Source organism: Equus asinus, chromosome 21 (assembly GCF_041296235.1).
Source record: "Equus asinus isolate D_3611 breed Donkey chromosome 21, EquAss-T2T_v2, whole genome shotgun sequence".
Lineage (NCBI taxonomy): Eukaryota > Metazoa > Chordata > Mammalia > Perissodactyla > Equidae > Equus > Equus asinus.
The window spans coordinates 52,363,475-52,385,792 of record NC_091810.1 but is presented as its reverse complement, the minus strand read 5'-3'; the positions used below and the strand labels follow the sequence as shown (position 1 = coordinate 52,385,792).

Genomic DNA, 22,318 nt, shown 5'->3' with positions numbered 1-22,318 from the left:
CCAAGATGGCACATATGCAATCATTCAAATTGAGTGCTGTGTTTTATATCTGATGAATCTTCCAATGTGTCATCTCTGTTAAAGCACATGAAAAAACAGGTAAATGCCTTGAATGATCCTATACCCAGTTTAGATTTGTTTGCTTGGCTCCCTTTCAGTACCAGTTCCCTTTTACAATCTGGATTGCAATTCATATTTCTGTTACTTCTTGGAATTCTTGTACTCATGATAATATTCAAACTAATGTTGTTTTCTTTACTCGTTTTTGTAAGACTGGCATGCAAACCAGAGTAATGTTTGCTTGGCCACTTGAGATGGTTGATCGATCTTACGGCCCTGGGCGAATCTCCTTTTCCTATTAAGGCTACATCTAAGAATTCATTTTTGAGCTAATCATTTCAAATATTGGATTACCTGTTCTATAACTGGTATAAACAGTGTAACTGTAGGAAGTCATGTAAAAGCACACATGCAATCTCTGTGTGATAATCTAAAAATAATCAACATTACATAACCTATGAAAGAGTTCCCTTGTTAATATATACCTCCATGCTCATCCACTATAGCTATCTCCCCCCAACGTGGACGACTGGGCAAATCAACAAAATAAAAGCCTAGCACCAAGGAATATGATGGACCGAGGGCAGGCAACAACCACTCTGGCATTGAGGGACATATTTTGATCAGCAATGCTTTCTCTTAAAAGATTATTGATCAAAAGGGGAAAATGACAAGAGATTTTCACATATTGAGGTATATAGGGTAACTATTCAAGTTCAAAACTGATTGGCTTGAACTAGAAAGCCTGACTTACGGCCTATCAAACATACATTGTACATGTGCATATCCACTAAAGTAAGGAATGCACTCTCTTAAGATAAAGAACGCATACTTCTCCTCCTACACCCTATTGGTAATGCCCTATTGGCAATGCCTGGATTAGCCCCTTTCCTGGCATCATGGTCATGTTGACCTGTTAATCTGCAGCTGAATACCTGTTTGAAAATGCATCCTGGATGTGTTTAATGTATCTTCTTTGTTCTAAAAAGACATAAGACTGTGCTGAAACCCATGCTTCTCTAGAACGCCTTCTAAGGCCTTCCCAGGTTCTAATCCTCACTCTGGCTCACAATAAACTCACCCCAATTTTGATTTACAGGTTGGTTATGGATTATTTGTGCCAACAGAAGTGATGTCTACTCACTGTTCGGCGACATTTCGGTCGAGAGAATCCGTTTCAGTGGGTGTTTCAGGCAAGGAGGAGCTGGACTCCTGTATCTGACACAACTCCTCATCTGTGATGATGTCAAACACGGCGTCATCTGGTGGCCTGCCGTCTGTGTTTGCACCTGGACCACAGAAGCAGATCAGGAGAGAAGAGAAACAGTTATGCACAGGATGGGGAGGGAGCCTCAGGGAAGTGAGAGAGTGTAGATATGCAGGACAAGCCACCAGGGCACACTTTAAGCACTCACTCAATTGACAGCCATTCTGTTCAGATGTGAGAGAAATGGCTGTTGGGACATTTGAGAAAAGCAAAGGAGGGGACTACAGATGAAACTGAATCCACAATTTAAGAGATTTCTCTTAAGCTCCTTAGGGGATTAGAAAGGTTTCAGCTTTTACATATTCTGAGGCCACTTATTTAGAAAGAAAAAAACCTATCAAAACCTTATCAGGAAAGAACCTAACAAAAAAGTAAACATACTCTGTGCTGCTAAATCCTTGCTCCATCAGACACAGACATTACTTATTCATGCTTCCTTAAAAGCAGGAATCTGCCTGGCCTGCATTTTCCCCCCAAGCCACTGGGGGGTGGGAAAGAACTTCCTTCTGCTCAAGGAGTTGCAGGAACCATTGTGCTTCTGACCAGGGGACTCTTTTCCAACTCTGCGGGCCACTCAGTAGGAAGGATGCTGCATGGATGCTCCTGTGGCAGTCACCCACACACAAGCCTCTCCTGTATATGTCATGGAAAATGTAATGGCAGGTCTGAGGTGAAAGAAAGAAAGAAGGAAAGACAGAAAGAAAGACAAGGAGACACGAAATGTCAGAAATCAAAGCAAGTGACCTCAGCACTCTGGCAGGATGGTGTCACTCTCTGTTGTCACTAGAACACCTGCCAGTGACTGGGGGCATGGGAAAGATTCCTGGGCTATTTAGCAAGAGGAATAGGTCATATGAGCTACAAGTTCCCAGCTAGCCCTGCCACATGGCTACTGAGACAGGCCATGCTTTAGAAGAACATTCTTCCTCTTGTCTGAAGGCTGTATAATGGAGGTTTTGAGGCACAGGCTGAAAAAGGGGACCAGGAATTGGTTTCCCTTCATAGACCCAGCCATACTCCTGAACCTGCCTTCTGAGGCTGGCAGAGGGAAGAGGGAAGGAAAAGGAGGGAAAGAAAAATGAGCAACAGGGATCCAAAATGACGTCCACTGAAAGAAATCAAAGAAGACGTAAATAAATGCAGAGCTATATCAGGTTCAAGGATTGGAAGACTCAATTTTGTTAAGATGTCAATTCTTCCCAAACTGATCTAGAGATTCAATGCAATCCCAATCAAAACTTCACTAGGATTTTTTGTAGAAATTGACAAACTGATCCTAAAATTTATATGGAAAAGTAGAAGACTTAGAATAGCCAACACTTTGATAAAGAACAAAATTAGAGGACCCATTCTACCTGATTTTAAAGGTCATTACAAAACTATGATAATCACAACAGCATGGTATTGGTGAAAGAAAGGGCACACAGATAAATGAAACAGAATGGAAAGTCCAGATATGGACCCACATATATAAGGGCAATTGATTTTTGACAAAGGTACAAAGGCAATTCTATGGGAAAAGAATAGACTTTTCAACCAATGGTGTTGGAACAGCTGGACAACCATAAGCAAAAATGAATCTCTATGTATAGCCTGCACCATATACAAAAATTAATTCAAAATGGATTACAGACCTAAATATGCAACCTAAAACTACAAAAATTCTAGGAGAAAATCGGAGAAGATTTTTGAGTCCTTGGGTTAAGCAAAGATAGATACGACACCAAAAGAAAAGAAAAAAATTGATCCCACAACGAAAAAAAATTGATAGACTGGACTTCATCAAAATGAAAAACTTCTGCTCTTTGAAAAACATTTCTGCTCTTTGAAAGAAAATGAAAAGACAGGCTATAGACTGGAAGAAAAAATACTTGTAAAACACATATCTGATAAATAACTTGTATCTGGAACACATAAAGGACTCAAAATTCAGTAACTAAAAAAAAAAAAAATTAAAAAATGGGCAAAATATTTGAGGAAGATTTACTAACACTGTGCATGGTACACTCCCCCATCCCTGAGCTGTTCTTTGTACTCAATGTAAATAATGGGGCCTGCCAACCTCTTCGATGATCCAGTTAAACAAAAGGAGATCTAACAGTATTTCTGAAGGTTGGCTGGCCTGGATCCAGGCAGAGGCCAAGGAGGAGTCCGTAGGGACGAGGTGTAGGAAGCAGTGATGCTTGAGCAAAGATGAGACTCACTTCTGCCCCTGCCTCTCAGCTCTGCCTCCCTGGTACTCTACATCCACAGTCCAGTCCCTGCGAGGGCAGCCTGAGCTGCTCTGCTAGGCTGCACTTGGAGCAGAAGCAGCAGAAACCAAATCCCGCTTCCTTTTACTGAGCTGAGTGAAAGGACATGAAGGGGAACACATCCTCTTGGCCTGAGGGAGAGTGTGAGCCACAGAGAGAGAGGGAAGGATGTGGTCGTTTCCAGACAACTCCTGGCCTGTGGTTACTCTGGGAGAGGGTTAGATATCGGGGTTGAGGCTCAGGAGACAGCATTTTCCAAGGTGTGGGAGACATTCCACTGGTAGTATGTGAGTTAAGAGGTACAAAGACCTCCTGTTAAATAACACTGAATCATAGCAGGAGAAACTTATTCCCTTTTCAATTCTCTTTCAATCCTAATTACATCAAAATGAAAGTCTCAAATTGGTGATACCACATTTTTAGCATCTCTTTAATGGCTAGATTTGGAAAGCTTTGAGTTAAGCTTATTACAGCTAACACAATGGGGTAGCGGTTGAGGGGGTGGCACCTAGAGAACACCAAGGGCAGCAGCAGGAGCCTGACCTTGGCTTCCGGTGGCCTGGGGCCCAGCATGGGCTGGTGACGGTGTGGGGCTGAGCTCTCCCTGGCTGGTGCCCGAGCTGGCGCTGTCAGGGGAGCCAGGGCCCTCGCTGAGCTTCCGGAAGCAGGCTCGGCAGCAGCGCTCCTTCTTGCCGCTGTGCTTCGTGAGGACATAGTTGTTGCAGCAGTAGTAACAGAAGATGCGGCCACAAATCCTGGGGACGAAACAGGCACGGCTAGGAGGATGACGTACTGCGGGCCCTGTGGGATCTGCTCAGGCTGGAACGGGCTCTGTGCTGGGCTCTGGACGCCACATGGCTCTCCTCAGACCTGACTTTGCCCCCACTTTAGTGTGGTTTAAGGCCCATTTGATAAGATGCCAATAATTGGACACGACGATGCAGGTGTGCATTCCACGCCTCAGGGGCTGAGGCTCTGAGAGACCACAGACTCCCCGGGCCTGTGCTGATGATTCTGCATCTCCCCCGGCCCCAGCCCGAGATTCATTTTTGCCTGCCCTTTGCTGGGCCCCAGGAGAGTCTTTGCTCTGTGTTCCTCCCTGAAGCCTTGGCCCCAGCCCTGCTGTTTCCCTCCGGTCCTGGAGGCTGTGGGAGGGCCGGGGGCTGCTGGTCTCTGGGTACTCCACATCCCTGTGGGTCTGCTGGACTCTGCCCACACCCCTGTATTAAACTCTTACCTTTCAGGGATCCCTGAGTGTCCTGCTAGGACCCTGCCTAAAACCCTCCTTGCCTGGGCCTCTTACAACCAAAAGGCAACATGCTCTTCCTAGGCAACCAGCCACCGTGCCAATGCCCACATGGATTCCTCGCTCAGAGACGACTGCCCTGGTTCTGGACCCTGCTGGGGTTCTGGCGCCGGCCTGCGAGCAGCCCTGACCTGCAGTGGTGCCGCCGCACCATCCAGCTGAACTCCCGCTTGCAGTCGAGGCAGTGGTTCGCCTCCGTGTCCCCGAGACACCTCTCCTCAGCACTGAGCTTCTGCTGGAATTCCAGGGCATCTGACTTCTGCCAGAGGGCGTCCTTGTCCCTGGGACAAAGTCACATTGGTAAAAGAGAAAAAAGAAGCTGTGAAAACAATAGAATTATCCCTGATTCATTTCAAAAGATTGATTCCAAATTTCCCAAGACACAGAAGGAGATTTGCTTTACCCCGGAAATACCGCCACTCTCACTGTGCTCTGTCACCCTGCCTCAGTCCCAGACTCAGCAGGACCCTCAAACATGCAGACCCTTAACTGACATCAAACTTGCGAAGGCGCACAGGAGGCCCACTATGTACATGGAAGGCTCTGGCAACTGCAAAGAGCTTGCCAGCATCGACAAGTGTCACACATTGCTCAGGCGTCTAAACGAGGAGCGTATGGCCACTGAGAGTTTAAGCTATAACGTGCTGCCATGATTACACGACAGTCTGTATGCTGTGAGCCCAAGGACCACAAATGTACTACCCACCCAAATCTTAAAGGCGCTCAGGGCCCTTTACGGTTTTATGGTTTGTTCAAGTAACAACTAATCATAATCACTGGAGAAGATTAAAGATTTCCCAGTCTGAAAATCTGATGGGATGTTAATCTCCCCCACTCCTCAGAGAGACAGTACAGCTACTCCAAGAAGCAAGACTAAAAGAGGTGGGAGCCTCTTCAGGAAGGTCCAGCAGTGTCCGAATATGCCTGATGCAGCAGGAAGATGTGTATAGAGACTTTCGTATTGCTGCTAATGGTCATTTCTAGGGCTTATGGCTTCTGACATGAGAAAATTTAGTTCTTTCCAGGATGAACCCCAGCCACTATCCTGAGGGTTATGTGGCCCCAGAAGCACCTCATCCACTGATGGCTAACACCAGAGACACTTAAGTTCTGAGAGAAACTGCCTCCATCACCAGCCAGGGACTCCAAATCAACCACAGACGATTCCCCTTAAATACAAAAGCCAGAACATGGAATTGATTGGCTTTTCAAGGATGTTTGAAATTGTCAGGAAGCAGGAAGATTCGTTCTCTGGACCAGCATTGTTTTCCCAGCTGGTCCAGCTTGTCCCGTCTGACCCCAGGAGGCCAGGCACCCACACCGTGGGAAGTGGGAATGCTGTCAGGATCTGGGCCTTCCCAGCACATACCTTGGGAGATGTCTGAGCTCAGAGGTCACAAATGCCCTGAGTTCCAAGTGTGCAAACTGATGACAAGTAGCCAGAGTTTTTAAACTTCCAAATTAGTTACAATTGAAAATCACCATTTTGCAACCCCAAATGAATCAGTAGATTTAGGCATTGCTTATCCATGACTGCCAACATTGCAAAGAAATGGCTAATCAGATCTTACATGGCTCTTGAAGGGAAGACCGAAAACTCTAAACCAATTCTATGAAGTGTTCTTGCCAAAATTTTGAACCTGAGTCTGAATAAGCCTCTAGTAGAGCAGTGGTCCTCAACTCTGGCTCACTGATGTCTGGACTCCACTTCCAGAAATTCCAGTTCAGTTGGTTTGCATGGAGTCTGGACATGGGTATCATTTTAATAGCTCCCTTAGTGATTCTAATGTGCAGCTAGGGTTCAGAACCACTGCTCTAGTTCTAAATATCAATTTATAGGAAATACAAAGGTTGGAAGAACATATTAAATGAAACCATGGTGAGGGAATCAGCAAAATCCAGGCCATGGCAAACTGCCAGGTGAATGACCTGGCTTCTTCAAAAGTAAATTGCAAAGAAAAAAGGAAAGTTAGGGAGGTGGTGGGGGAGCCCATAGACTAAAGGCGATCTAAGAAACATATCAGCGTGCAATGTATGGATCTAATTTAGGTCCTGATTAGGAAAAATTATAAGGGAATTGGAAAAATTTGAAACTGACTAGATCCTTAATGATATTAGGAATTACGGTTAATTTTTAAGTATGGTATTGATACCTTGGTTGTTTAAAAGGGAGAGTCCTTGTCTTGGAGGGGTATATACTGAAACATTTGAGGATGAAATGATCTGACATCTGGGATTTGCTTCAAAATAATCTGGGGAGGTGGGGGAAATGGGTGGGACTCTGGATGAAACAAGATCGGCCACAAGTTGAAGAATGTTGGTGCCGGGTGACAGGTACACAACGGTGTGTTATGCTATCCTATTTTCCTATGTTTGAAAATTTCCAGAAGAAAAAGTAAAAAAATTTTTTTGAATGACTTGCCAACATTTAAAACTCAGGACAATTTCACATAAAAATCCGGGTTTCCCCTTTCTTTAAGAAATAAGGTGGTCTGACAACTGTATCGGCAACAATCGGCAGGAGCGGAGTGTGCTCTGTCCTCCGGTTCCTGAGTCCCCTCCCGGCCCAGGTCTCACATTTCCGTTAGCTGCCTGCTCGCTGCAGGCCCTGGATTTTGGGACCCTGCTGCTAGGGGAAGAGGGATGGAGGAGAAGGAGAAATGCGCTCACAAAAGAGGGGCAAGTGACTGGGGAAACTCCCACAGATACTGAACATCATTTACTGCCACTCTGGGGCTAAGCACACAGAGATTTTGAAAATAATTACACAGCAATATGAAAACACAAACCTAGACGAGCACTAGTGGGAACACCGAAATCCACACTCGCAAGGCTGCCAAAGCCTGAGCAGACCCTGTATGCATGGGCCCTTAACAACAGAACGCATGCAGACAGGGGCCCATTTCCCTTGAGGGGTTCTTTCAGGAAGAGCTGCATTTCTTTCAAGAAAAATCGAGCTGTTTGTCACCTGTTTGTCCCAACACTCACCTGAGCAGTTCTATCAGCCGTTCCTCCAAGTACTTCTTGGTTCTAGTCAGGTCATCCAGGTCAGCAAGCATCTTCTGGTCATTCTTCTCTCGGTCTGTCACCTCCTGGCAGAGTCTGTTGTAATATTCTTGGATTTCTGTCGTGGCTTTTTCAAGTTCCTTCTGGGTTCTGGTGGAGGAGTGGTAAGTTTTCCTGATTATCTACTACTTCCAGCTTCCCTGTGCCTCTGGGCTAACCCAGGCCTCTAATCAGGGGTCCTGCTGCCCTCCCAGCCTTTCCCCGTTCCCAGTGCCCCTCGGCACTCCCCACTTACAGGTGGGGCACTCCCCTAGCCTTCAAGACTCCCCTCATACACCCAAATTCCACACACCACCACCTCCCCACACCAAATACAAGGGCATTCCAGGAGAGCAGGTTGACCTCAGGTCTCCAGGAACACCCCAAGGTGAGTCGAATCTGCACACTTGGTTCTTGGGCACGGACTGAAGCCATGAGAGGAGCCCAATGGGTAAGGCTAATGGGCTGGTGATGGAGGGTGGGGGTTCCAAGAAGGAAAAGGAGTCAGGACAGAAAGAACAGAGGCGTAGCTTCCTGCAGGTGACCACACAGAGGAGTCTGTCTCCCAGGTGTCTTTGGGACACTACACATGGGCTTGGCGCGGGGCACACAGCAGGCACTCAATCTGCATTGCCCAGTGCTCTGCCTGACAGCCCCGAGGCCTAAGGAGTCCTGCTCCGAGCACTGTGCAGTCTCTCAGTCCATGATGGAGGGCTGGCCAAGGCACGATCTTCCTAGCCTTACCCACTCCACTTTCAGCTCAGCTATCCCCCAGGGCAGTAGGTTTCCAAGGACACTCTATAAACCCCAAGGCCCAGCAAGATATTCATAAGAGCTCCGCTGAACAGAGGGCTTTGCGGAGACTAATTTGTATCTAAACCAGCCCTTCCATGTCCAGTATAAAGTTGTCAGGAGGTTGTTCACTAGACACTGTCTACCAAAATGTTCTCATGGGTAGACACACACACACACACACACACACTCTGAATAAAATAAAAGCCAATCCTGGGTAGATGGATTATGCAACTTTGAGCAGCTAAAACAAGTGCTCTGAGATCTTAGAAATAACCACTGTTACAGCATTTTTTAAATACAACCAACTTAGGAGGCTCTCTGTGTTTAAACTGTCATGTGAATGTACCTGGCTAAGGGCAGCCAGAGCCCTAGAGGATTCAAACTTTGGAAGGTCAAATGAGAAGAAATGTAACCCGGGTTGTTGAACATTCAGCATGTTCTGGATCTCCCACTGAGCCTGGGCCCAGGCTAGATGGTGGGTAGGACGGGGAGATAAGGGATGGGCAGAAAAGTTAAGCCCTCAGGATATGCTGGTGGGCCTGTCTTTGCTGAAGGCACACATGCAATTTGGTCCCGGGCCCTCCTTCTTCTAGGTCTGCTTTAATAGGGCCCCAGCAGGACAAGCTTGGCCTCATCACCAGATGGTGGGCTCATGCTCACTACCCAAGGTGGCCCACAAGCCTGAAGACGAGGAGGCCTGGGGAGGCCTTGGAGCTGGCCACAAGGAGGGCCATACTTAAAGGTTAAGAAAATCATGATGAAAGGGTGACAGCACAATGCACTCTCCAGACACAGCACCAGAGTCTGCAAGAGGACAAGCCAATCCTGGTCCCTGGCACACTCACTCACTCTCGGGGTGAGCTTGGGAGAACCCACACCTAACCCTGTAGTTTCTCACTTCACAGATGAAATAAGGAAAAGCTCAAGTCAAAACTCCACAGTGGGGAAAACATGCACACATACACTCAGCTGTACCCTAAAACAAAGCGAAAAACTGTCTGTCTATATACTTTTTAGGGCAGTTATTGAGAAAACAGATCGTGGAGCCAAACAGTGTGGGTTCTAATCCTACTACCAACACTTACATACTGTCTGATCCTGGGAAAGTGACAACTCTTCTGAGCCTCATTTTCCTCATCTATAAAATGAGGATAAATACTAACACCATCCTCGTAGGACTGCTGAGAGCATTAAATGGGCAAATAGATGCAAAGTATTTAAAACAGTGCCTGCCCCATTTTAGGCATTATTTAAATGTTTGCTGTTATTATTACATTATATCCCAACTTTTAATTTCATGTTAGTTTTTCCAAAACATGAAGTTACTGAACTTCCTGTCCAAGCTAAGAAAATGGAATTAAGAGTAAGGTTCTGCCACTTTCAACAGGGTTGTGACAGGCACTCTGCCAGGTTCTCTGTGGTCTGCTTCTGGTACAAGCGCTTGCTGAGTCTGTGGCTTTTCCTACAAAAGGACTTCTTGAACCTGATATGAGTGGCTGACTTTCTAAATGACTGTACCAAACACCCACTTCCCTGACGCCTCCACCACTGGCCGTGGGGGTGGACTGTGTAACTAACCTGTGCAAACTTTCACGCAGGGCAGCCCCCTCCTCATCCTTCTTCTGCATGGCGGCCTGGCACTCTGAAAGGTGACTGCTGGCACAGCTCAGCTTCTCTCCCATATCTGCCTGGACGGTCTGGCACACGACATCAGGTAGAAGACACTCAGCTTGCAAACACCCATGCAGGATGCCATAAAGTCACTGGGGTGCTCTCTAGCAGTCACCCCATCTGGCGGGGTCACTTCTAACTGGAGGGGCTTTTGCTCGTTTGTTTTTAAGTTCAAGAGGCCGAGAACCTTTGTCCTATATTTGTGGAGCGTGACAACCTCCCTTGTGTAATTATGTCCCTCAAGCATCACTTGCAACTGGTTGTGGGGGCTGCGGGGCGGCAGGTATCAGACTCTCTAGGGGGGTGAGCGGGTGGCAGGGAGCAGGGCGCGTTTAGAGAAGTCATTGCCCTGAAGGCTGTGGTGTCAGCACCACCCTGCTCCCGCTCCGTTCAGACTCACTGACGTAGAGCACGTCTGCAGGGACGGCTAAGGACGACTTCCTTCCCTTCCGTAAGACACAAGAGCTGTGTGAAGAACACATCTGGGAGTTCCAGCCAGGTGTCCAGAAAGCGGACAGGGGCCGTGACACAGACTCAGGGAGTCTACAAAGGTGACTGATGACGGCTTCCGCTCGGGAACTGGACATCCTGGAGGGAGCCCTCTTCAATGGTCCAGTGAAAACCAAACCAGATCCCTCTCCCTGCCAGGCCCACGCACTGGGCATGGGAATGACGAGGCAGAGGCCAGCACACTAGAGTGATCGGCCAGCTGCTCGTCAGGGCTCACGAAGCGCACTTGCCCAGGCCGCAGCCTACCTTCAGCTTCCCCACAGCCTCCTCGGCAGCCTGCAGCTGCTGGCCTCGTTCTTCAAGCTGACCCCTGAGGCTCCTACACTCTTCAGTGGCAGCCTGGAGAGGACGAGAAAGGGGTCGCAAAATTGGGGTCCTGGTTCTGAGACTCCCTCAGCCCGATTCACCCAAATAGGTAAAAACAAGCTACCTCTTTCTTTTTTTCCACAAATTCAGTAAGCTTTGGGCTTTATTGGTAAAACCCTTTCAAGCTTATGAAGAGACTTAGGTTGGTCCCCAAACTTAGAATTTAATTTCTGCAAGGGAAAATGTGACCTCTGAGCCACATGGAGCTGCACAGGGTGGGAGGCACATCTGTGGAAACGCAGCAGTTGTCTAAGACTGGCAGGTGGGGAGACGCTGAGTGTACAGACCTCCATGCAAACAGACAAGTGACTGGCACTGGAAACCAAAGGTCTGTGGCCACCCACCTGTGTGCTCGCTCTGAACCCTCTTTCTTTGTGCAGCCTCAAGGGCACATGGTCACCACTGCTCTCAAAAGCTTGTCTATTCCTGGGGCTTTGTGAAAACTGAGTCAGTTCCCTACAGCTGCCGCTGCTATCACGATAGCACCTGAAGGGACAGAGAACCCAGAGCAGGACTTGAGGCTGTCAGGAACAGCTAGTGTTCCACAGTAGGGTCTAGAGGCTAGGGCAGGAGTCTCCAACTCACATGCCCATGGGAGCTGGGCAGGTCCATAAACGGGTGTAAGGACAATACCAGAGGATGTGTGCCTCCTTCTAAGTGGGCAGCCACCACCCAGAGCCTGCTGACTCCTGCCATGTGCGAATGAGGGCACAGGATTTAGGACCTTCCAAGATTTCAAAAGAAGCCCCCAAACTGAATTTGTAAACATGCTGCTCTTTAAATGTTGGCTATTAATTAAAAAAAAAAATTCTCAGAGCCAGCCTTGATGGCCTAGTGGTTAAAGTTCAGTGTGATCTGCTTTGGCGGTCCAGGTTTGGTTCCCGGTGGCAGAACCATACCACTCATCTGTCAGTAGTCATGCGTGGCGGTGGCTCACATAGAAGAACTAGAAGGACTTACAACTAGAATACACAACTATGTACTGGGGCTTTGAGGAGGGAAAAAAAAGAAAAAACAAAGAGAAGAAGACTGGCAACAGATGTTAGCTCAGGGCGAATCTTTCCCTGCAAAAAAAAAAAAAAGAAATTCTCTGTGGGCGAAACTGGTCTGCAATGGCCTTGAGTTTAGACTGTTGGGCTAAGGCATCATTCCTCGACGTTGTGCCCTAATACATTTCTGCAGGAAGAAGGATGCTGTGAGCTACAACAGCAGGACGGGGCCATGTTTGCCTGGGCCCCCAGTACATTCTTGGGTCCTCATGTGCCACATGGCTGAAGGTGCATCCTATCTTCTTATGGACCCAACAGGCCCTGATGCAGGAGACACGTGCAGCCAGATGGTCAAGGCTAGGATTACCTTAAGTCTGCTCTGGTAGTCCATGATCTCGGTGCTCAGCTGGAACTTGAGGGTGTCGAGGTCCTGGTGTGCACTCTCCTGAAGGCTCTGGGCCCGCTGCTCGGCCTGGGATAGCTGGGCCTGCAGGCCAGGCAGTGAGCTGGCTGCCTCCTCAGCCACCTTCAGCTTCTCCTGCAAGCTCTCCTTCTCTTGCTGCAGCCCTGCCACTTGGTGTTCCAGGCCCTCTCGCTCCCTTGAGGCCGCCTCTTTGGCATCCTGGAGCTCCTGGATAGTGCAGGCCAGTGCCTCCTCCACCTGCTTTTTCTCTGCAGTCAGTGCGCAGACCTGGATGCCGAGCTCGGCTGTGTCTGTGTTAGCCCGGTGCAGCTGCTCCTGCAGCTCAGCATGTTCCAGCTGGGCTTCCTGGGAACTGCATTTCACCTGGGACAGCTCCTCCCGCAGGGCCTTGAGCTCGTCCTCCCTCTGTTGGGCCTCATCAGCCCTCTCCTCCTGCAGCGCCTCTTCGCGCTCTGAGCACTGCAGTAGCTCCTGGACGTGGGCCCGGTTGAGGGCTTCATTCTGCTCCTTCAGTTGCTGCACGAGGGCTTTGTGCTCCCTCAAAGCTGCCTCAGCCAAGCTCAGCTGGCTCTGTACCTTCTCCCGGTCATCCAGGGCTGCCTGGAGCTTGGCCCGGAAGTCCAGCACACTAGCTTGCAGTCGCTGAGCCTCCCCCTGATGGACTTCCAGTTGTACCTGAGATAGGGCCAGCTGGGCTGCTAGCTCATGGGGTGCATTGTCTTGAGGTGGGCCGAGTCCCTGTTGGCCTTTTTCTGCTGTAAGGGTGTTGATCAGCTGGGTCTGCTGGAGGCACTGGCTCTCAAGGGCCCTGAGCTCCCCTTCCCGGGCCTCTGCTAGCCGCCTGCACTGCTCCACCTCCTCCTGCAGTTGCTGGCACTTGGCCTCCTTGCTCTGCAGGGCAGCCTCCTTCTCTGCCACTTGGGCCCTCATGGTCTCCTTGGCCTTCCTCACAGCCAGGAGGCTTGCCTCCATCTGGTCACCTAAGTGCCGGATGCTGGCCTGCTCTGACTCCAGGGAGGCCAGTGAGCCCTGGATGGCTGCCTCCCGCTGCTGCAGAGCTTGGTAATCAGCCTGCAGAGCCTGCAGCTTGTCCTCTAGGAGCTGGTTGCGCCCAACCACATTCTGCAGCTCCTTCTCCAGCTCCCTGTTGGCCTGCTGGAGCTTCTCCTGCTGGCTGTCCCCTGGCATCTTGGTATCGTCCATCTGTCCCTCCTGCAGGCCCCTCTGCTCCTCCTCTGGCTTCTCAGAGGCCTGCTGCAGGGTAGAGTTGAGGGGGGCCAGAGCCTCACTCTTCCCACCCGCCACGGGCAGATCTGTGCCAAGCTGTCCAGCAAGCTGCTCCAGCGTCCCCACCTTCTGGCTGAGGTGGTCTTTGTCCTGGATGAGCTGTTTCTTCTGCTCCTCCAGGTCACTCACATGCTGGCTCATGTGTGCCAGCTGGGTCTCCAGGAGTTGCAGCTGCCGTGTCAGGGACCTGGCCTCCTGTACCAACAGCTCCTTCTCCTCCCGGCGCTGCTGCGCCTCCTGCCTCACCTCTGCCAGCTCTTCCTCCAGGGAGCTCAAGTGGGCCAGCGCCTCCTGTAGCTGTCGCCGGAGCTGGGCTGCCTCCTGACCCTTCCCAGAGAGCTCTTCCCGGAGTGGGGCCATCTCCTTTACCAGCCGCTCCAGGCTGGCCCGGGCCTCCTCCTTCAGCTGCAGCTCCTTGGCCAGCTGCTCCAGCTGGGCACTCTGCTGCCTATTGAGCTCCTGGACCTTGGTGCTTTCCCCTTCCAGGGCTCGAAGCTTCTCCCCCAACTCCTGGATCTCCAGGGCCGAGTCACTGGGGATGAGCTCTTGCTGTCCCTTTGTGTCCAGTGCAGTATCTGCCTTCTGCTCAGCTGTGCCCAGCTGGTCGGGGACATTAGCTAAATGCTGACTCTTCCTGCCCAATGAGTCCCGTGTGGCCTCGAGCTCCTGTGCCAGGGGCTGCAGCATGGACTCGAGCCGCCGCAGGGCTGAGTGGTAATCCTCTTCCTTCTCTGCTGCACCCAGCTCCAGGGCATGTAGGCACTTCTGCAGTTCCTCCACAGTGTTCTGTGTGGCCTGGGTGACCTCCCACTGCTTCTGGAGCTCCGCCATCATGCAAGTGAGGCGGACATTGTCCTCAGCTGCAGCACGACTTCTCTCCTTCTCCAGCTGTAGCTGCTCTCCCTGCAAATTGACAGCTGCCCTCAGCTCCTGGTTCTCTCTATCCAGCTGCTGCATTTGCTCCTGCAGCTGCTTCTCCCGCACCTCCAACTGGTCCAGCTCCAGCCGCATCTCGTCAAAGCCCTCCAGTGCCTCATTGTTTAAGGTGCTGTTCAGGTCAAAGGTGGAGGCCATCTCCTGATTCTGGGGAGGAAAAACAAAAAACAAGTGCCTTTGGGATGAAGCTACATGGCTACTCAGAAAAGCTTTAGAGTTTAATGAGCACAGAAGTAAAAAGACAGCAATTACATGACCTAAGGTTAGTCTATAGAGCTATTCTAAGGACTAGAACTGCTTTGCTCAAAGCATCTGCCAAAGGAGGTCAGCAGCACATCCTAAAGACATAACACCACACGTGTGAACTCCACTGAGACTTGGAACTCACATTTCCCATCCAGACTCCTGTAGCTTTAGTTATATAATGGGTGTTGGCTCTTAGATAAATTAAGTTATATTTAAACTACTGTTCACCCATTGTACCATACAGACAACTCCTACTGTGATTAAACCACAAAATAAGGTAAAAGGTTAGTCTGTTTTCTGCCTTAATGCTTCTTATATTATTTTTATTGTTTTGCTAATTAATTTTAGTGTTCTTTCCCACAAAACTATATACACCTATGACACAGTCACACTTCCAACAAAGTTAACAAAATGAACCCAACCCACTAACACTTACCGAGCACTTGCCTATGTCAAGCCCTTGAGCACTGTTCATGTGCTCCCTCATTCAATCCCACAACTGCCTCATGAGCTGGAATGATTTTTATGATCCCCACTTTATGGATGAGAGAGCTGAAGCTTGAGGGGGTAAGTGATCTTCTCAGGGTCTCAAAGCTGGTAGGTGACAGTCAGGATTTGACTCTGCTGCTGCTTCTTTTTTCTTTTGTTTTTTTGCTGAAGAAGATTCACTGAGCTAACATCTGTGCCATCTTCCTCTATTTTGTATGTAGGTTGCCACCACAGCATGACAGTGGTGTAGGTCCACATCCGGGAAGCAAATCTATGAACCCAGGCTGCTGAACCAGAGAGCATGAACTTAACTACTATGTTTGGGGCTGGCCCCTGGACTCTGCCGCTTTTAACCACAGTGCTAAACTGCTTCTTTTAAAATATTTTAAAAGCTTTTTTTAAAATTTAACTTTTAGGGGGTGGCCCATTGGCAAAGTGGTCAAGTTTGTGTGCTCTGCTTTGGCGGCCGGGGCTTTGCAGGTTGAGATCCCAGGCACAGACCTAGCACTGCTCGTCAAGCCACTCTGTGGTGGCATCCCACATGAAATAGAGGAAGATTGCCACAAATGTTAGTTCAGCATCAATCTTCCTCAAGCAAAAAGAGGAAGATCGGAAATAGACGTTAGCTCAGAGCCACAAAAAATTTAATTTTTAAAAGGCCTAAATTCTATTGGTTATAAAAACCTGGACTCTAGGCAATAGTGGATATAACTGAGGAATTGTATGGCTCTGGCTGGAACAAAAGGTGTCTGAGAACATGAGATGATGTTTTTGCGAGAGGCAGAAACACACCCTGGTTGACACCACAGCAAGGAAATCCCCAGCCTTTCCGGCATTACCTGCAGGTAGCTGCTCACCAAACTGCTCACGCTGGAGCTCCGGCTGGGGGGTTTCCACATGTAAGCAGAAGAGCCAGTGCCCAGTGTCCTCCTGTGGGGCCACAGAACAGACACACCTGCATCAGAGCAGGAAATACACACACACACAGGGAGGCCTTGGTTGTCACTAGGCAACCAGGTGGTGGCAAAGGGCAGTGCCCTGTCAGATAGAGCACGGAAGGCAAATCCAGCCCTTCCACCAGAGAGCACCTTTACGTTGGTCTGCAGCAGATGGACCCCACTGCTAAAGTTTAAACATGATGGCTTTCCCCTCACCGCCAAAAAAGAACTAAGTGAACAGAATATTTCCCAATTTTTGGTTTAAATGTCCTTGGTGCCTGCTATAGTCTGTCTGCTAGTGAGGAACAAGCAACAGTCGATCTGGTAAATGAAGGTCACGTTGTGCTTAGGGGCTCCCGGTGACCGGTTTACATTACAAATGAGCAACATGGCTGGAAGAGCTGCTTCTAGTTCCCGTAACCGCATTAGACAGCGAAGGCCAGGACATTTCCCTCACTGCAGAAAGCTCTACCTGACAGCACTAGCCGAGAAGCACAAAGACTTGTGTGATGACTCTCTTTCAGTAGGAACACTGCAAACTAAACATATTTTTATTTAACCAGAATCTTCTCCTTAATCTACAATTATTGCATTTTAAAACTTGCTGGTCTCCACCACCCAGCAATTCCACCACCCAGCAATTCCAAAACACGGCCCTGTGGGCTGTGGTTTGCCGGCTCCTACTCTACATCTATAGAACTCCACATGCAGATAAAAATCTCAAAAACAATGTGGAATGAAAAAAGCAAGTTGCAAAAGGATAGCTAGGTCATGATTCAACATATGCAAATTAAAAAATATACAAAGTACAATTATATATGTAAAATATTTATAATCACACCATCTAGTAAAACATAAAAATATTTGGGAATAACTACACCAACTACAGGGCTGTGATTACTTCTAGAAAGGGAGAGAAGGGGAGAGGATGGTAGTGGGGTGGGGCTTTATTTGGATCTGTAATATTTTGTTTCTTAAAAAAAAGCTATCAGACAATAACAAAAAACCCCCCCAAAAGAACCAGCTTGAAAGCCAAATATGGGACATAATTACAGTGACAGAAGTGAATTGAACCCATTGAATAAAATAAAAATCCATGAGTCAACATCTGCTTTAACTGAATAAATAAATAGCAAAGAAGGAAAAGATCTTTCTTACAATAGAATGCCAAGTACTAATGTAGAAGGAATAACAGAGACAAAAAATCACTCTGGTAATCACGACAATGATTGATTCAGTGAGAATTATCAATGGATGCTAAAACTAACAGGGAAGAGATGGAAAAGAAACAGGATAATAACCTAACCTCAAAGTATCTTCCCATAAGATACATATTGATTACACAGCGAGACATAGTAACTGTAGGAGAAACCTAGCAAACCCCACCTTAACCAAACGATCATGGTTAACCTAACTAGCAATGAAACAGATCAGCATCATGTGTTTCTGAATATAATGTGCCGAGAAGGACACAACATCCGGGGTATTCCTGCCAAAAATGCTTAACCTGAATCTAATAATGAGGAAACACTAGACAAACTCAAATCAAGGAACATTTCACAAAATAACTGGCCTGTACTTTAAAAAAAAGTCTACACTATGAAAGACAAAGACTGAGAAATGGTTCCAAATTAAAGAGGACTAGTGAGACACGACAATTAACTGCAACATGGGATCGTAGATTGGGTCACAGATTATAAAAGACATTATTGGGATAATTCTTGAAATTTGAATAAGGTCTGTAAATTAGATAGCAATATTGTATCAATGTTAATTTCCTGACTAATAATTATACTGAGGTTATATAAGAGGATGTCTGTGATTTGAGGAAATATACAATGAAGTACTTAGGAGTAAATGGGAATCAAGTCTGTAACCATCTGCCAAATGACTTAGGAAATAGACCAACATGTAAATGTAAAAAGAAAGAATGATAAAACAGTTGTAGTAAAATACTGAAAACTGGGAAATCAAGGTGAAAGACAGATGAGTACTCTGTACTAGTTTTGAAACTTTTCTGTAATACTGAAACGATTTCAAAATTAAAGTTTTAAAAAAGGACATAAGTAAATATGGCAAAACGTGAGCTATTAAATCCTACTAGTTGGCACATGGCTATCATTATATTCAGTACTTTTCTCTACATAGAAAATATTTCCTAATAAAAATCATGACAATTGAAATTAGAAAAATCTTATTAACAAAAAGCAAAACAAAATGAAGAACGCTGGACTTGATTTAACTCGAGTCTGGTGTTCTGGGCCTACTGCCCAGCAGCTGTGTGACTTTGGGCAAATCCCTCCACTCTCTGAGCCTGTCTCCTCAGCATTGCCCTCCTGGAGTGGCTGTGAGGATTCACTTGGATGGCGTGTGAGTGTCACATTGGTGTAAGAAATGAAAATACAGCGACCTTTCCAGCAACCCTCATGTGGACAAGCTGTAGCTTTCCTCTCTTATTGCCTGGAAGGCCTCCATGATCACTCTGTAAGAACACAAACGGCAAAAAGCCCACTTGCCCCACCCTCCACCCCTGACTCCCACGCCAAGCCCCTTAGCACATTTAAAAAAACTTCAGTTTTACAGAGGCATTGCCATGTAAAATTAGCAACTGTAAGAGAGGCAAAGCTTTATGTAATTTATTGAGCAAGCAAAATTGCTTTCAGTAGACTGGTGGCAATCTTCAAAACATCAAACACCTCTTATCCCTGATTTTTAAACCAAACACTTCTTTAAAATACCTGGCAAACGTCGGCCAGGCAGCATCCAAGTCGTAGCCCCTTGAGGCCAGGTCAAACTGAACGTCAGTCAGCTCATAGAGTTGACCCACGATGTCAGAGCTCAGCTTTGGCTTCAGAAAGGGGCTTCTTGCATAGTACCAGTCACTGCAGGGAAACATAAAAAGGTATCAATCATAAGAGTAATAATAAAGATAAGGAAAGTAAATTTAGTCAATCCTCCCCGTAAGGCTCTGCCTTATCAAATTCTAACTCAGATTACTACATTAATTAAATTCAGACACACGCACACATACACACACACACACACACTCCAATTTGATTTTCACTGTAGGAGCACATAACTCTCAAATACGCTTCAAGGAAAATACTGAAATGAATTATATATTTATTCATTTATATCACATCTTTTCCCAAAAAGGATATGATAAAACTTAAGTCTCAATTACTTGCCAAGAAGGGGAAGTTGCAGAGGAAAGAACACTTCCTTTTTGAAAGATCACTTCATCTTCTACTCTTTCTGGAGAATTCAGTACATGACATCGGACTCACTGCTAATTTCTGTCCAGGCACCAATTTAAAAGCTAAGGAACAAAATATCTGCACTTGGAAGTGGTGGTTGTTTCACTTCATGTGAAGCAATAAGAATTAAAAGAGACAACCCCGATGAGTTTAAAGCGCTACTTGGCTGAAGTCAGTGAACTGTAATATACTAGAAGTCAAGCTATTTATGATGATTTTCACCAAACATGTGGAACAAAATCACCTTCAGGTCAAATGTGCAAAGGTTCTCAACTTACATCAACACATGAAGCCTGTCACACGCATGAGAAATACATCTTTATGCAAATCAACCTTACAGGTGACAAAACAAAACATTTTTTCCCCAAAAGTTTTTTCTTAATTCAGAAGTGATTTCTTTGATTAACTGGAAACACTCTCTAGGGAGAGAGGAGGCAGAACTGGAAAAGGGGTGCTGGGCAACCCAAAGAGGTTTAGCTGATGGTACCTGACCTGCAGCTCCAAATCTGACACCCTCTCCCCCTTGGCACGCTCAATCCCGCCTCCTCTGGCACAAAGGCTGACCACAGGGAACCAGGGCACTGCAGTGGCTCCCAGTCTGGTCACCCACCACCATTTCCACAGAGCCCAGACACGCTCAGCAGGTGTCGACCTAGGGTCTCAGGTGAGGCCCTAGGCTCAGCAGTGTTAAAAACACCACAGGTGATTCTGCTGAGAGGCCAAGGCTGCAATCCACTGGTCCAGGATGGCCATGGGGTGTGTCCATTCATTAGTGCCAGCATCAAGAAGTTGCCATCCACCAGGGAAAACCATGTGACATTAGGAATTAAGAGACCTGGACCCAAGCTCCTGCTTTATGACTCGGCATCAGTGGGGCCTGGAAAAAAGCATTTATCCTTTCTGAGCCTCATTTTCCTCACCTGTAAACACTCAGTGCTACCCACCCCACACGCGTCAGGGACTGTGGTAGGCAGGGCAGAAGAGGATGACAGACGTAGAAGGGCTTTGCTTGTGCCAAAGTGTGACAGAAACAGGAACTGCTGCTGCAGCTGTCATTGTCACTGAGGGGCCTTCGTTCATGTGTGAATGGTAGGGGTAAATCCCCGAGTTGCCCTGTATTTACCTGGTCACTCTGGTGTTCATGAAGCACTGCTGTAAGGTGTCTGCCAACCTCTGGTGTACCAATGAGTAGCGAATAAACGCTCTCCCCTTTCCCAGAGATGTTCGGAGCTGGAAAAGGTAGATTACACAGAAAAGAAGAGCTGTTAGCCTAACTCCATATACAGACCTGCCCTCATGGGTGAGGATGGCTGGCAAAAAGCAGAAACGGACCAAAAACGTCACCCACTTCCACCTTATTCATTGGCTTCAATCATGTCCCTCAAAGGATGCAAAACATTTGAGACCATCACCCCGAGGGTGAGGCCTGACGTGGGTGGACTTCTTGCAGGCCTCCAGCGGAGGATAAGCAGAGACTCCAGCAAACATTCAAGGAAGATACTTTCCTGAGAGGCTTTCAAACACCTGTAGATCCTACAGCACTGTCAGTCTCCCTCCTCCGCTCCATCAGAATCTCTGCGTTTGCAGTCAGAGATGAAACTGTTTGATTTAATTTGGAATATTTACAATAAAATAGGGAGGTAAATGAAGGGCTTCTCACACCAGGGATGAGTCTGACCGGGAGATGCTCTCAGTATGGCTAATGTTGAGGTGCCGGAAGAAGAGGTGCAGAGGAGAGGCCTAAAGGGCTCAGCTGGAGCCCTTGCGGAAGGGAGTCGAGAGGAGGTCAAAGGGAAGAGGTGTGTGAGAGGGACTTCGGAGAAGTTGTGACGGGCGTATAATTGCCTCCTCTGTGTCCTCAGGAAACCATCACTATAAGCCATGTTATCTGTCACGGCCTTCCTGGTTGGACTTCTTTCCAGCTCTACAACTCACTGCATTGAGTCAGAAGGTGCCCAGGAGGTGAGAGCAGGGGTGTCTCTAGGTGGCCCAGCCACACTGGGGTAACAAAAATGGGCGTGGTTCTGTTTCAGGAAGCCTGAGGTGCATTGGGGGGGGGGGGTCTAGGTGCAGGCCTATCTTCAAAACCTCTCCCACAGTGCCAAAATATGGTTTCTAAAGATGTTTCCGGAAGCTTGTTGTGATGAAGGGGCGTAGGCTGGTCAGAGACTCTGCCACAAGGCTGCCAAAGCAGGCAGACAGCTGCCAAGATGAAGGGAATAAAGAGGACTGCCACAGAAGACACTTGAGACCAGCTTACAAATCAGGATTCATACTCCTGATGTCACTTCCCCAGAAGCTCAAGATAAGCAGGCAGGAATTCAAAACCTCTCGACCCACCACACACAGGTGTTCTGTCAGGCGCTGGCTCCGGCTCCGAGCGGGATAAGCAAAGACCCACTCCCTCCTCACCCCTTCAAAGGTCAGAAATGTTCAACTTGGTGGTTGGGGCGAAGGGGCAAGTGGGTTGACCAAAGGAT

General features: G+C 47.7%; 1 protein-coding gene across 2 annotated transcripts in view; it reads right to left on the bottom strand.

Moving 5' to 3' along the window:
* FYCO1 (FYVE and coiled-coil domain autophagy adaptor 1) overlaps positions 1 to 22,318 on the bottom strand; it is an 83,908-nt gene that overhangs the window by 42,408 nt on the left and 19,182 nt on the right. For both annotated transcript variants that reach the window (XM_014852424.3, XM_014852425.3), the window contains exons 5-14: positions 20,962 to 21,068; positions 19,320 to 19,463; positions 16,483 to 16,573; positions 12,629 to 15,055; positions 11,153 to 11,245; positions 10,304 to 10,422; positions 7,874 to 8,041; positions 5,017 to 5,166; positions 4,123 to 4,334; positions 1,205 to 1,349 (exon numbers count right to left, since the gene is read on the bottom strand). In XM_014852424.3, the coding sequence (XP_014707910.1) occupies positions 1,205 to 1,349; positions 4,123 to 4,334; positions 5,017 to 5,166; positions 7,874 to 8,041; positions 10,304 to 10,422; positions 11,153 to 11,245; positions 12,629 to 15,055; positions 16,483 to 16,573; positions 19,320 to 19,463; positions 20,962 to 21,068 (3,656 nt within the window). The remainder of the gene's footprint in view (positions 1 to 1,204; positions 1,350 to 4,122; positions 4,335 to 5,016; positions 5,167 to 7,873; positions 8,042 to 10,303; positions 10,423 to 11,152; positions 11,246 to 12,628; positions 15,056 to 16,482; positions 16,574 to 19,319; positions 19,464 to 20,961; positions 21,069 to 22,318) is intronic.